This window comes from Micropterus dolomieu, linkage group LG04 (genome assembly GCF_021292245.1).
Source record: "Micropterus dolomieu isolate WLL.071019.BEF.003 ecotype Adirondacks linkage group LG04, ASM2129224v1, whole genome shotgun sequence".
Lineage (NCBI taxonomy): Eukaryota > Metazoa > Chordata > Actinopteri > Centrarchiformes > Centrarchidae > Micropterus > Micropterus dolomieu.
This window is the reverse complement of record NC_060153.1, coordinates 23,470,642-23,483,314: the sequence shown is the minus strand read 5'-3', so window position 1 is coordinate 23,483,314 and position 12,673 is coordinate 23,470,642. Positions and strand designations below refer to the sequence as shown.

At 39.7% G+C, this 12,673-nt stretch overlaps 1 protein-coding gene across 4 annotated transcripts; it reads right to left on the bottom strand.

Moving 5' to 3' along the window:
* Nucleotides 1-288: 288 nt before the first annotated feature.
* On the bottom strand, nucleotides 289-11,856 carry LOC123969518 (Kv channel-interacting protein 2-like). 4 transcript variants are annotated; one of them, XM_046046989.1, is made up of 9 exons: nucleotides 11,784-11,856; nucleotides 3,026-3,128; nucleotides 2,745-2,940; nucleotides 2,517-2,586; nucleotides 2,057-2,127; nucleotides 1,689-1,796; nucleotides 1,490-1,594; nucleotides 802-864; nucleotides 289-650 (listed from the first exon to the last, which is right to left on the bottom strand). In XM_046046989.1, exons 1-9 carry the CDS (start codon nucleotides 11,854-11,856, stop codon nucleotides 603-605), a joined length of 837 nt encoding a protein of 278 aa, XP_045902945.1. In that variant the 3' UTR covers nucleotides 289-602. The 4 variants fall into 4 exon arrangements, with proteins under 4 accessions (XP_045902945.1, XP_045902946.1, XP_045902947.1 ...); XM_046046990.1 differs by having other exon boundaries at nucleotides 2,745-2,869; nucleotides 3,030-3,128; XM_046046991.1 differs by lacking the exon at nucleotides 11,784-11,856 and adding an exon at nucleotides 4,646-4,730 and having other exon boundaries at nucleotides 2,745-2,865.
* Nucleotides 11,857-12,673: the final 817 nt, after the last annotated feature.

Sequence of the window (12,673 nt, the reverse complement as noted above, 5' to 3'; positions counted from 1 at the left end):
ACACTTTAATTATACATTTCAATGGCCAGTCAAAATAGACACATCATGCAGATACAATATACAGTATTACAATAAATGTGAGTGGAGAACAGACAAGGTTTAATAACATGTAACTTTAAGATTATTGCTTGATTTAAAACTTAATCCCTTTATTAGAGCCGTCCTTCGTTGTAATATAACTTTGAGTATAGACAGTGTGTGATACTCTGCAATGTTTTAAGCATTACTGAATTTCACCCATGTGTCTGCACATTCATTCATGCAAGAAAGAAAAGATGCTAAGTTTATAGTCATCATTTGTACAAGTGAACAGGCCATGGCAGTTTCCTGTTGTTTTCTGGGCCATCTGTTAATTAATTAAGCAATAAATATGCTTGTTCAAATCGGCCTGCACAGCTCAATCTATCATGATGCTCTTCAAACCCCAGAATCCACTTTTTGATGACTTCCTGTAGTATAGGAATTTTTGGACCTATACACTCACACACAAAACTGCAAAACGTTAATAAAACCTGCCCAGAAAAACGGTCCACTCTGGTTGGGGTCTGAAGAACAATGGATGAGCTCCAGACAGGAGGGAAAATCTCTGTGTCCACCGAGCCTTAGATCACATTGTCAAACATGTGCATGGACTGCATGATATTTTCATCCTGGAAGGAGAAACAAGAGGACAAAGTTAAACTACTGAGAAAGCTGCAGATCATATGATAAGGTAAGATAATATAGACTTTATCAATCCCACACTGGAGAAATTCACTAGTGGAAGTGAAAGTTTTGTTAAAAACACTTGATGCAGGAGACCTTTTGGCATGTCTCCAAGAACTCCTCGATGGTGACCACTCCGTCGTTGTTCTTGTCCATTTTCTGGAAAATGCAACACATGTTTCAAAGGTTAACTTAAAGGCACTCTGTGGGATTTGCTTGAAAAAGTTATGTTTACATTCAGTTTTCTCACCAAATGCAAAGTGATTTTTTTAACCTGCATTGTTTACATCCATGTTTGCTAGCTAGCTAGTCTTCTTCATTGGCTTTTGTTGGACTTTGCTACATTTCTTGGCACGTTAACACCAACGACTGAAGATCAGTGGAGCAGCCTGACAATGATGACAGGACAGGGCATCCTTGTGCTAGTGCAAGACATACAAACAAATCAGCTGCTCATAAAAACAGTGCTCCACATCGCTCCTTGTGGTCAAAAACTCTTCAGGGTACCTTTAAGAAGCCCAAACAACATACACAGAAAAACAAATATATCTGGTGCAGTGTTTTAGGTCTTCCTTTTCTATCTACAGCGAATGCAGTCCTGAACCTATGTCTTGTCATCTAGTTAAATAAGCATGGTGTATGAGTAGATTATGAGGGACTGATATGAAATGCTTCAGTAGTTCGGGTGGTCCATAAAACATGACTGAACACTTAGAGTACTGATAAGCTCATTTTAAAGCAAACTTTACAAATTCCTTGACTTGACCTGATTTGTATGTTCTACCTGGAAGAAGTTGTCGACATGCTCCTTGGGAGCATTATCCTTCATGCTGGGGTGGGTGTACTTCCCCATCATGTCATAGATGGAGTGCATGATATCTGTCATCTCCTGGACAGACCAAAGTGAGGAAAAGAAGTAAGAATATCATCATCAATCATCAGAGTTGCCAACACAACACAAGACACAACTCGAGTTCAAGTACCTCTCTGGTGATGCAGCCGTCTTTGTTGAGATCGTACAGATTAAAGGCCCAGTGGAGTTTATCATTGATGGAGCCTCTCAAGATGATGGAGAGACTTATAACAAAGTCCTACAGCAGGAAAAAAAAACACCCTGAGCATATGTGGTACTGTCACCAAAAATGCCAAGAAAGTCCATATTAACAATGTACCTTATGTGTCCTTATGAATTTAAATAAATGAAATATCTTAGAAAGAGTTATGTTACATGGAAATACATTTGGTAATCTAGAGTAGTGAAAAAGATTATAACAACCAATAAATGTAGGAAAGTGCCTCACTGTGGAGCATAAAGGAAGAAAACACAGAAGTGAAGGGATGGAACAGTCACCTCAAAGTTGACGGCTCCATTATTGTGGGTGTCAAAAGCTTCAAACAGGAAATGTGCATACATACTTGAATCTGGAAGAAAGAGAAAATAAAGTGACCATTCAAATGCTTATGAATATGAACAATTGTACAGCAAATCAGAGTACGACAGAGACCACATGTACAGATTTTTATGGGCTCACATAGGATACAGTAAGATTTTGAGTTTGTGAAATGACATTCTTTTTAAAGCCCATGGTTTTATATCACCCTTTAGAAACCTGTGAAAGCATAGATTTGTAGTTGTAGAAACATTTAACAATGTCTTAATAAAGACTCAGAATGACTGAAAAAAATGCTTTTCACTACAGTAGAAGTAGAAAACCATGAGTGGCCTGTCAATCTTCTGATTCCAGAGACATGCTGGTAAAATAAATGTTAAAGATTAAATACACGAGTTAAAGGAAGAGGATCTGTCTTACCTCCCTGAGGAAAGAACTGGGAGTAGATGCTTTTAAAAGTCTCTTCATTCACCACACCACTGGGACACTCCTGTGGCAATGACAAAAACACACACACTTTCTTATACATATAAACAATGTAAACATCCATATTGTATATAAGCACTCCATATTCATATACAAGGCCAATCAAAAGAGTAAAAAGAGAGAGAAAAACTAATCAAGAAGTCACAGTAATCTTTGACTGACATTCTTGAATCCCCGGTAGAGGACCTGCAGCTCCTTCTTGCTGAAGTTGGTCTGCTGGATGAGGCGGTCGAGCCCGTCCGGTCTGTAACACACTGTCGACACTTCAGCCTCGTCAGCTATACTTCCTGCATGGAGGGATGGAGGGAGGACTGAAATAGTTACTCCCTGAGATACACCAGAGTGTGCATGAAAAAGCCTTGTTTAGAGAAATAGGAAAAGTAAGAGCATTTCATTTTCTCAGTGACTAAATTCACATGAAGAGTGACTGTGTGGCCTGACACTTGCTTTGATTAACTGAAGAGCTGGAGCCAGAGCGACAGCAGGGGAGCAGTTTGAGGAACCGCTGCTTTATGGTCTTTTTATTGGGTTTGGATTGTGGGTTACCTGGAAACAACCAATCACAGCAGAGTTTAGAAGCAGATAGAGTGGCCCACATACGGACACACTATCTTAAAAGGATGAAACACTGGCCAAACTACACTCAAGTACTTTGAATGACTTTTCCATTTAACTTTTGTGCAAATGAGTTTGCTGACCTGGCTCTGAACCAGTGTGACCCTTCAGATCAGAGCCGTTTGGCGAGCATCCAGCAAGTGAGGGCTGAGTGAAATGACACATGACTGAAGTCATCACCAGCTTCTCTGATTTAAATATGGTGAAAATGTTGCGGGATTTCCAACACGTTTTCTTTTAATTCAGTAGGTTTAAAATTGAGTTCCTCTAACATGGGTCTTTTAAAAGGAGTTTTTCATGTGTTGGAAGAAGACTAAGCATCTACAGCTACACTAGCATCTCTGTGAGGCTGCACAGTGGTGCTTTGAGCTGACTGCTATGCAATGTGACAATCACATAGACTGTATATAAAAAGGACCATCAACATCTTAGTGTGGTAGCATGCTAACATTTGCTAATTAGCGTAATTGGTCATAAATATTATTTCCCCCCTAAGTAACTTAACGTACATTAAGGTAATCTAACTCCACACTGAGAGCTTATTATGTATTTTATGATCTCTTTCCAGCTCTTCATTGAAGCTTTATAATGTATAGAAAGAGCAAATATTTACAACACAAGGCTAAAACATTTTTTTGGCTGCACCATTCAATTAAATTAAAAAGAGACGTAAGCATCATTCCACACACATTTCTTTAAAATGTAGCCTGACATTCTTGGTATCTTCGGAATCTTTCTACTGTAATTTAAAATAAACTTCTGTGAGTTACAACAAAGTCTGCCGTCACAGCATGAGTTTCTAATGACTGCCCCACCAACGGTTCAGTGAGGTTTAAGTACAATGCTTTAAGCTGAGAAAGGAGAATAAAAGTGACAATGAAAGGCGGGTTAAGAAAGACGCACACACACAGGCAAAGATTTTACTGAATCCTTGCGATTACAAATATTAAGACCGGACACCCACCATTATGGTCCCCTGGCTTTTACAGACACCACAACACAACACCACTTACACGAAACACAACACGACACCACACCTTCTACCAGCTCTGTGTCCAACACACAAGCAGCTGCAGCAGCTAAATGTCATTTCAACAACCATAGAACTAAAAGGGTGACAGAGTACCACTGACATTAACAAGTCACCCCTCAATTATCAATGTGCACACTCAATTATTCAACAGAATATTTAAACTTGTATGACTAACCTTCACTCACTAAATATCATACATTATACATGAATCCTCACTCTGTGATCTTTAAATAAGTAGTATGTTGATTATAGAGACATTTTATCAGTCAAATAAACAACTTCTTTGCAGGCTACATCGAATAGAGTCTGATTACTTTTACTGTATTTAGATCCAAATGAATGACAGAAAAAATATATTGTGAAAAGTGAATATCACAATTTCCTCTGTCAACTCTTCCCTCTAACTCGACAGTACCTGTTGACAGTGTGCCAGTCAGCCAGCTGTAAAAGCGTCTGCCCATCTTCAACAGACTCTGGCGTCTCCTTTTCCTCTGCTCCATGCTCACTGTGTTTGAGGGTCAGCTCTGGCTCCTCTGCAGGGCTCTGACATCAGTTTTCACTCGTCCTTAACGGTGCATCTGATGAGCTTCTATCTTCTTCTGTGAAAGCCAGATGTTTTTGTCCTTTTAAAAAGGATGTCATTCTCTCTCTGTCAATTCCTGATGAATTTGAGCCCCAGCACTCCTTTGCTTCTTATCTTTGTTGGATGACCTTTCTCACTTCAAACCAGAGTCTTTCTCTCAACTTCTGTTGTTAACTTGTAGCTTGCTCCAAAGCTGCATGTGAATCAACTAATAATCCTGATCTAGTGGATTGCAACCATCTTTATCAAGCTGATTATTGAACAAAACATTTGCATGTCTTCCCTTTCCCACCCAAGCTCAACCCCTCTCCTTCCTCCTCCCTCCTCCCGTAGGAGCTCCAGAAAGGTTGACACACCTGCTACAGTAAAACACAACCTTCCTCTTCATCCATCATTTCCAGCCTCTGTTTGGAAGCTTCGCCTGCTCCTAAATTCTCTTCGTGTTCTGTTTAAGGGTCTCACTTGCTTTCAGTTGCTGAATGCATCTTGTTTTGTAGTCTCTCTCATCCAAAGCAGACACAGAGACTTTATATATCGACCCAAAACAACCCAAGAACAAAGAGAGGCTGTAGATGTAAGGTGCTGAACTATGCTGACATGCTCACACAACCAACTGTTGATGTAATTCTTTTGGTCCATGCTCCACTGTTTCATTCTCATCTGTCTTCTTTTCCACACTCATTTTGTGTCCTATTTCCTTCATCTGCTACTTTCCTTCACGCTCTACCCTTCACCTTTTGTCTCATCCCCTCTTTCTCACTTCTTACTATGTGAACTTCTCTCGCTCTACTCTTATTTATCCTCCCACTTAAGACGAGGACGCCTCTTCACCAACTATTGCTTGAAACACAGCACATATAATTCACAGTTTAAGCACTGCGAGGGAGCTCCCTAAACAGATTTCTACAAACTTATATCAAATGTAGGCATACAGTGGGTTAAAAAAGACAATTTGTTTGAAGTGATTCCCAAATGCATCCTGTAAATGATGGTATTCACCAGTCTAATATCAGCTGAAAGTGTCGTGATAATATACATATATATATATATATATATATATATATATATATATATATGTATATTATATATATATTTTATATTTATCTTAGACGTGTATTTTAGTCTTTTCAATGTTTTCTTGCTTTTATCTTGTATTGTTTTTGTATTATTGTCTTTATACTTGTTAAAGCACTTTGTAACTTGTTTTTGAAAAGTGCTCTACAAATAAAGATTATTATTATTATTATTATTACATGACAGTCATGTGTCCTTCCTGCCACTAGAGGGCAGTGTTGAACTACAGTCAGATTACGCTGTCAAAGGCCTTAAAGTCAGAGAAGGGCTTAACAGACATACAGACAGGAAGCAACTATTAGCATGGCAGCATACCAACAGACAGGTGGAACATCCTGTTGCATGTTTCAAAAGTAGAACTGATGCTGCACCTCCACTCCCAGTCTAGCCCACAAGATGCTGGCCCTAAAATCCTATCACAAGTAAAAGGTAAGACAGGTACATGAAGCCCTCTCTAAAATATTGAATGTACTCATAAATATGTAAACGCACGAACAGCAGTGTTCAAAACCGTCGCACTGCATTATCACAATTTGACAACTTCAACAAGTAAACGGATAAAGGTGACACAGTTTTCAACGGGATGCATTAGCTTATTGCAGGCACAATTCAAATCAGACTTATTATAACACACTGAGACACTGATGTGTTTGGGAAATGGTCATCAGTAATGTAAAGTAAACAAGGGTTATATTTCAGTCATAAAGCAGCAGTACTACAGGTTGAAACACACAATGAAACTCATTCATTCACACCTGACAAAAAGGATTGTACAGAACAGCTGCACTGCAGTAACACAGAGACTAAAGGCTTTGCTCAAGAGCATATCAGAAGCATTTAACAGGCCTAACTTCTCACTTCTTCCTTTATATCATATCTGCCGATGGTGCACATACAGCCTGTGTACATAATCAGGAATTAATATAATTTCATTCAGTGAGAATACACCAGTTGCTACCCAGCCTTTATGTAGTACAGCAGCTGCGCAACTATGGAAAAACAAACAAAGCTTTACGGGGCCTTTCACTGGCAATAAGGATGACACAAACATCTCAGCGTTTTGATGCAGAAAAATAAAAACTGTAAAATGATTTCTTTTCAAACAGGAGAACCATTTTGCTGAGAGACAAGGAAACAAATTCCCTGCTGCTTGCTTGCTTTCTTTCAGCTGGTATTTTTAGACTTTTTAGAGCGCAGGGCATTGATCAAAGATATTTTCTAAGTTATTGAAATGGCTGCTAAGGGCAGCGGTTTGCACAGTAATCCAACAAAAAACCAAAGCGGGAGGTTGTTCTTAGAGAGACAAGCAGCTTATAAATGTCTGAAGCACCATTCCAGCTGCTTGTATGAGTTATATAAGATCATTAGCTGAACATAATGTGGACATGCATACCACTCACTGTTAGCCAACATAAAGGATGTTGTTCATGATGTTAAAATATGAGCAAATGCAACACAAGTAAGTTGCATTATGTAAACTTTTAACTGTCCCACAGTATGAAGCGAACATCGACCATTTCCAGGGTTTGACTGATGAATAACTGACTGACTCACCAGTTATATCAGCAGGTTGCTGAGCTCATCCAGCAGCCTTTTCCTCAGTTCTGGAGACCCTCTGGGTGCCTTTGTCTTTGATTGTGTGGATCAATTTCAACAAATGAAGCCCTCTGAGGCAGATCAATACACTCTTCCCTGCTGTTATTAACACATTTAAAGACTCTTTTATCCACTGGTGCAAAGCCTCCAGGCTGAAAATACTTAAACTGAGTATAGAGAAAAGTGAGAGACAATGAAAGAAAGAAAGAAAGAAAGAAGCTCTTGAAAAGGAGGGCTACACTTGTAAAGTGTTTATAAAATGTTTATTAAGGACTCTGAAAAGTCCCAAACTCCTTTAGCAGATTTAGGAGACCATAGCATAAATCTGTTGCATCTCAGTTCATTTGCTGCTGTTTCTCAAACCCAAACTTCTGAAGTGGACCTAATCAATGGGATCTCAGTCAGCTGGATCAGGGAGGCAAGTTTCTGGCATTAAGAAAAAAGCACTTGACAGTATTGACTTTGGAGATATATTTAATCACAGTGGAAAGATTAAAGCCTCCCAAAGTGGGAGTTTTGTGCATAATGAGTGTTTTTTCTTGGTTTTATTTCTTAGTTCATCATCTTCAGGCACATTTCTCTTAAAAAACACCCAAGTCCACAGAGAAAATCCAGAGGCTTTGACCTCTTTTCCCCTCTATTGTCCTATAAAGGACAAACCTTTCTTCCCACAAGTTAGCTTTCCTTCCTGACTATGAGCTGCAAAGAAAAAGCAGGGATGTATGTACAGTATATTAGCAGGGAATAAGTAAAGCTTTGTTTATTGTTTATGTGCAATTTTAACTTGTCAATCCATTGTGAGAGATTATTATTAACCTGTAAAATAATAGTAAATTATTTACTAACTGTGAAATAATTTTAAAACTTGCATATGATTATAAAGACACCTAAAACTGTTCATGTTATTATGACACTAAACCCAAACACCCTCCCTCGTTCACTGGTAGCATTTTGGGTTTACTTGGAGGTCATGGCAGCTTAAGTAGGGTCACGTAACGTTAAATGAATGTTTGTAAGATAATGTTGCCCAGGCAACAGCCTCTGTACTTACCATAATCCTCAGAAGGACATGGTTCAGATTATAGACATCCATCTCATACAAACCATGAGGGGTTACAGGGGTTTATGTGCCGGACTATTTCTTGGCCAGACACACACACTCACACACACACAAACACACACACACACAAACATATTTAAATCCACAAACACCTTCTCTATCACTGGCATCGCGAGCACCCCAGTGATTATTACAGAGGTTTATATCAATTCAATTTACCTCATGTGCGCTCACACAGTGGCAGACAACACCTCATCAGTTGGGTCAGCTTTGATTGTTACACAACACTGATCTTAATACAACACTCTTCATCAGTCCAGACTACAGCCATCTCCATTTGGCACCTACACCTTTAAATCTGTTTGGCTCAGAGGGGCTTTTATGTTGAAATCAGCTATGTAACTATGTTATATAAATGTAATGTTTATGTTGTGTTCACAGGTTTTGATGCAGTAGGGAAAAAACAGTTTACTCTACAAAAATTGAATGAATAAAAATGTAATTAAGCGTTATCACAAGTAGATATGGGCTACGACTACAACCTACAAGCATCTGGTTAGCTTAGCTTAGCACAAAGACTGGAAACAGGGGGGAACAGCTAGCCTGGCTCTTTCCAGTGGTAACAAAATCTACATACCAGGACCTCTAAAGGTCACATTATCGCTTGTCTGTTCAACCCATGTAAAAGCCTTGGGGTAAAAACAACACGTTGCATTGTTACAGGGGATTATGGCAGGAGGAATAACTCCCTGGAGTCTCCGCTGGCTGCCCGGGCAACTGCTCCTGGCCAAGAAATAGTCCGGCACGTAACTCCCTGTAACACCTGACTTTTTTGTTTTTACACTTAGGTTGTTGTACGGATGAAACAAACAAGATGTAATGTGTTAAATAGTAAAATTTTATTACCGTTGAACAGAGCCAGGCTAGCTGTTTCCCCCTTTTTCTAGTCTTTATGCTAAGCTAGGCTAACTGACCACTCACTGTAGCATCATATTAACTGTACAGATATGACATCTAACTAAGAAAAATATCTTATTTTCCAATATGTCATAGTCAGTTCCACATGCCGTGATGGTTCAGCTGCAGTACAGCAGCAGTAGGGTCATTGTAACTTGTGAAGTGTAGTGCTGAAAGTGTTGACTTGAAAAAGATCCAGTATCTATAATGTATGAATACAATCTGGAGTAAACAGCATGAGGTTTTCAGCAGCTTTACAGCAGAGCAGCTGCACATAAAGACTAGTTTCTGCTTGGTCTGAATGGTTTTAGCTGATAAATCTTTCAAATGCATTTTTAACTGCGTTTTTCCATAAGCAGTCGTTGTTTCCTTTATCGATATGTTTCACTTGACGTTGGGGTGTTTATTCGACAGATACAGTAGAGTTGAACAGCAAAGGCTGCGGTTGCACAGTTTGTGCCTCAGGCTGTTCAGCACCACGACGCCCCTGCACTTCACTCTTAAATAAAAAATTTTGTTTGTGTCTCCTCAATGCCCCATAAAGCCTCTGTGTTCACACACCTGTTCCCTGTTTGGTTAACCTGCTGTTGAATGGATATCACACTGACAAAATAAACCTTCATCTGTATACCGTCCGTTAAATACAGTTGTTTAGAAGTGTCCTGCAAACTAAAATAAACACTTTATGTTGTATGATAGCAGTTATTTTTATACATCTGTTTAGTTGTTACAGAAAAAGGCTATTTCTGGAAGCTGTCACTAGAATGTCAGAGCAGCCTTACAAAGCAAACTGTGTGTGTGTGTGTGTGTGTGTGTGTGTGTGTGTGCGTGTGTGCGTGAGAGAGAGAGGGAAGGAGAGAGAGAGACTAACACTCATATTTTTTGCAGTTGTGTTCTCTTTCCTCTCTCTCGCATCAGTGTTTATCAAATTACACTATACTATTTAAATCAAGATCAAGGTCAGCCTTATTGTCAGTTTCTCCACATGTAGCAGACATACAGAGGAATCGGAAGGACTTTTCTCACTATCCCACTGAGAAAGTTTAAAAAAAAATGCACAATAACAAACGACTAAGATGATAAAAAACAAAATGAAAAAACTGATGTGCATCTTTGTGGCTTTTTGTCATAATATGAAAGTTGAAATAGTTTTGTAAAGCACATCAGGCCTTTAATGTGTCTTTTCTATCATTGGAGTGGGATGATTTGCTGCTCAGTCATCTCCACTGCACTTTTAGAGCTTTTCCTGAAAACAAACGATATGAGTAACACTAATACCACTGATGTTATTTGGGCTGCAGCTATTGATTATCTTCATTATAGATCAATATGTTTAATAATTTCAGTATTTTTGTCTATTAAAAGTCAAAAGATGAAGAAAATGTTGCAATGTTTCATCTTAAAATTACTCTTTTTGTCTGACAAACCAATCAAGAATATACCAACCAAAGATATTCAGTTTACAATTAAAAGAAAACCAAGACACCAGACATTCTTTAGCTTTGTTTGTTTGTTACACCTTGCACACAAACACACACACACACACATACGCACACACACACACGCACACACACACACACAAACAAACTGTAGGCTACCACCTTACAGAATTGCATTACTGGCATTATTGGACCTTCCCGCTGCTTCAGACTGCAGTCATTTAGCTGCAGATGTAACTCAAACATTCAGCTCTTACAGCCATGTAAAGACGCCGGCTTTATATCCAACACACAACACGTAATGAAAAGCATGTGCGCTCACTGGGGACCAACCATACACACACATCAATATGTTTCACAAAGCTTGCTGTTATTTTACCGATGGCATGATGCTTCAGCACCTGCTGCCCTATGGATAATACAACTTCTTATTTATAACTACAACAGGCTAAAGCAATGATTTAAAGTTCATCTCGAGGTAAAATCTTTCTCCATTTCATTTACTGAGCAATGTAAAGAGGCTGCGGGATTGTTTGAAGCAGCTGTGGTGCGGACGGTCCAGATTCTGACTTTGTACCCCGGCTGTTCTGAAGCAGAGACAGATGATTAAACAGGAATGTGTTGATCCTTAATGTTTTCTTTTGTTTTAGACGGGACTAAGTCCAATAGTAAAATATTATTTCCTTATTGCAACATATCGATTAGCCTAAGTTGACCTATGGCAGTTTACAAACTTTCATGAGCGCGCGGGTCTAAGCCAGGTCAGCAAACAGGAATGAATCAAGCAATAGCTGAGTTTCCCATCGTTTAAAAAAAAACATTTATATGACAAAAAATAGGCTACCTGTAAGGGGGTCGTAAGATCTGTCCAGCTCTCTGGAGTCGGACAAACTCTGGTCCTGACTCCTGGATTTCATGTTTGTTTCAGTCCTTACCAGACCACCGCGCTGAACCTGCCGGAGCTGCTGTGTGCGCGTCGGAGCCGCAGCTCATCTACGACTTCAGTCCCGTTTGCATGACACTTCTCTGCACGCACCGGCCTGCCGTGTGAGCTGCACGCTTGTCATGAATAGGGGAGGACAAAAGTGTAAAAGTCCGTGCAGAGCTCGCCGCTCCGCGTCCCTGCTCGCCCCTATCCAAACGGCTCTCTCCCCCTCCTTCCCCTCCTCCCGCTCGGCATCAGCGCGCACTCACATCCACGGTTTGCTCTTCACAGTCAGTTGAGAGGCTTCTGCGGGGTTAGGGTCCGGGTGTGATGGGAATCTTCAGGGGCTTCTCTGGAGAAACCTGGTGACTTTACTTTGCTGGGTGTCCAAACATCCAGATATGACAAAGCGTCCCGCTGCTGTCAGCTGGAGCATCTGCATATGTCCGAGCTGAGAGACGAACAGAGAGAGAGAGAGGCGACAAACCAGCAGTGCTGGAATGTAACTAACTACATTCACTCAAGTGCTGTAGGCTACTTAAATACAAAGTTGAGGTAGCCTACTTTCTGCTTCTATTCCACTGCATCTCATTATTCTACTTTTTACTTTACTACATTTATCTGAAAGCTCTAGTTACTTTACAGATTAAGATTTTTGCACACAAAACATACAAAACGTTTTTTATATGTTTGGTTGCAACATCCAAGTACAGTTGAAAGGGTTACTCCATTAACAGAAAATTAATAGGCAGCTATATGAAAAATCGTTCACATCATTGTTAATGCAAAAACTGGTTCCAGCTTCACAA

Coding starts and splice junctions, on each gene's coding strand:
- LOC123969518 (XM_046046989.1), bottom strand. CDS start 11,856: ATGAAATCCAGGAGTCAGGACCAGAGTTTGTCCGACTCCAGAGAGCTG. Junction 2,941..3,025: donor TCTTCAGTTAATCAAAGCAA/GTGTCAGGCCAC, acceptor TCTCTAAACAAG/GCTTTTTCATGCACACTCTG. Junction 2,587..2,744: donor TCTACCGGGGATTCAAGAAT/GTCAGTCAAAGA, acceptor TCATTGCCACAG/GAGTGTCCCAGTGGTGTGGT.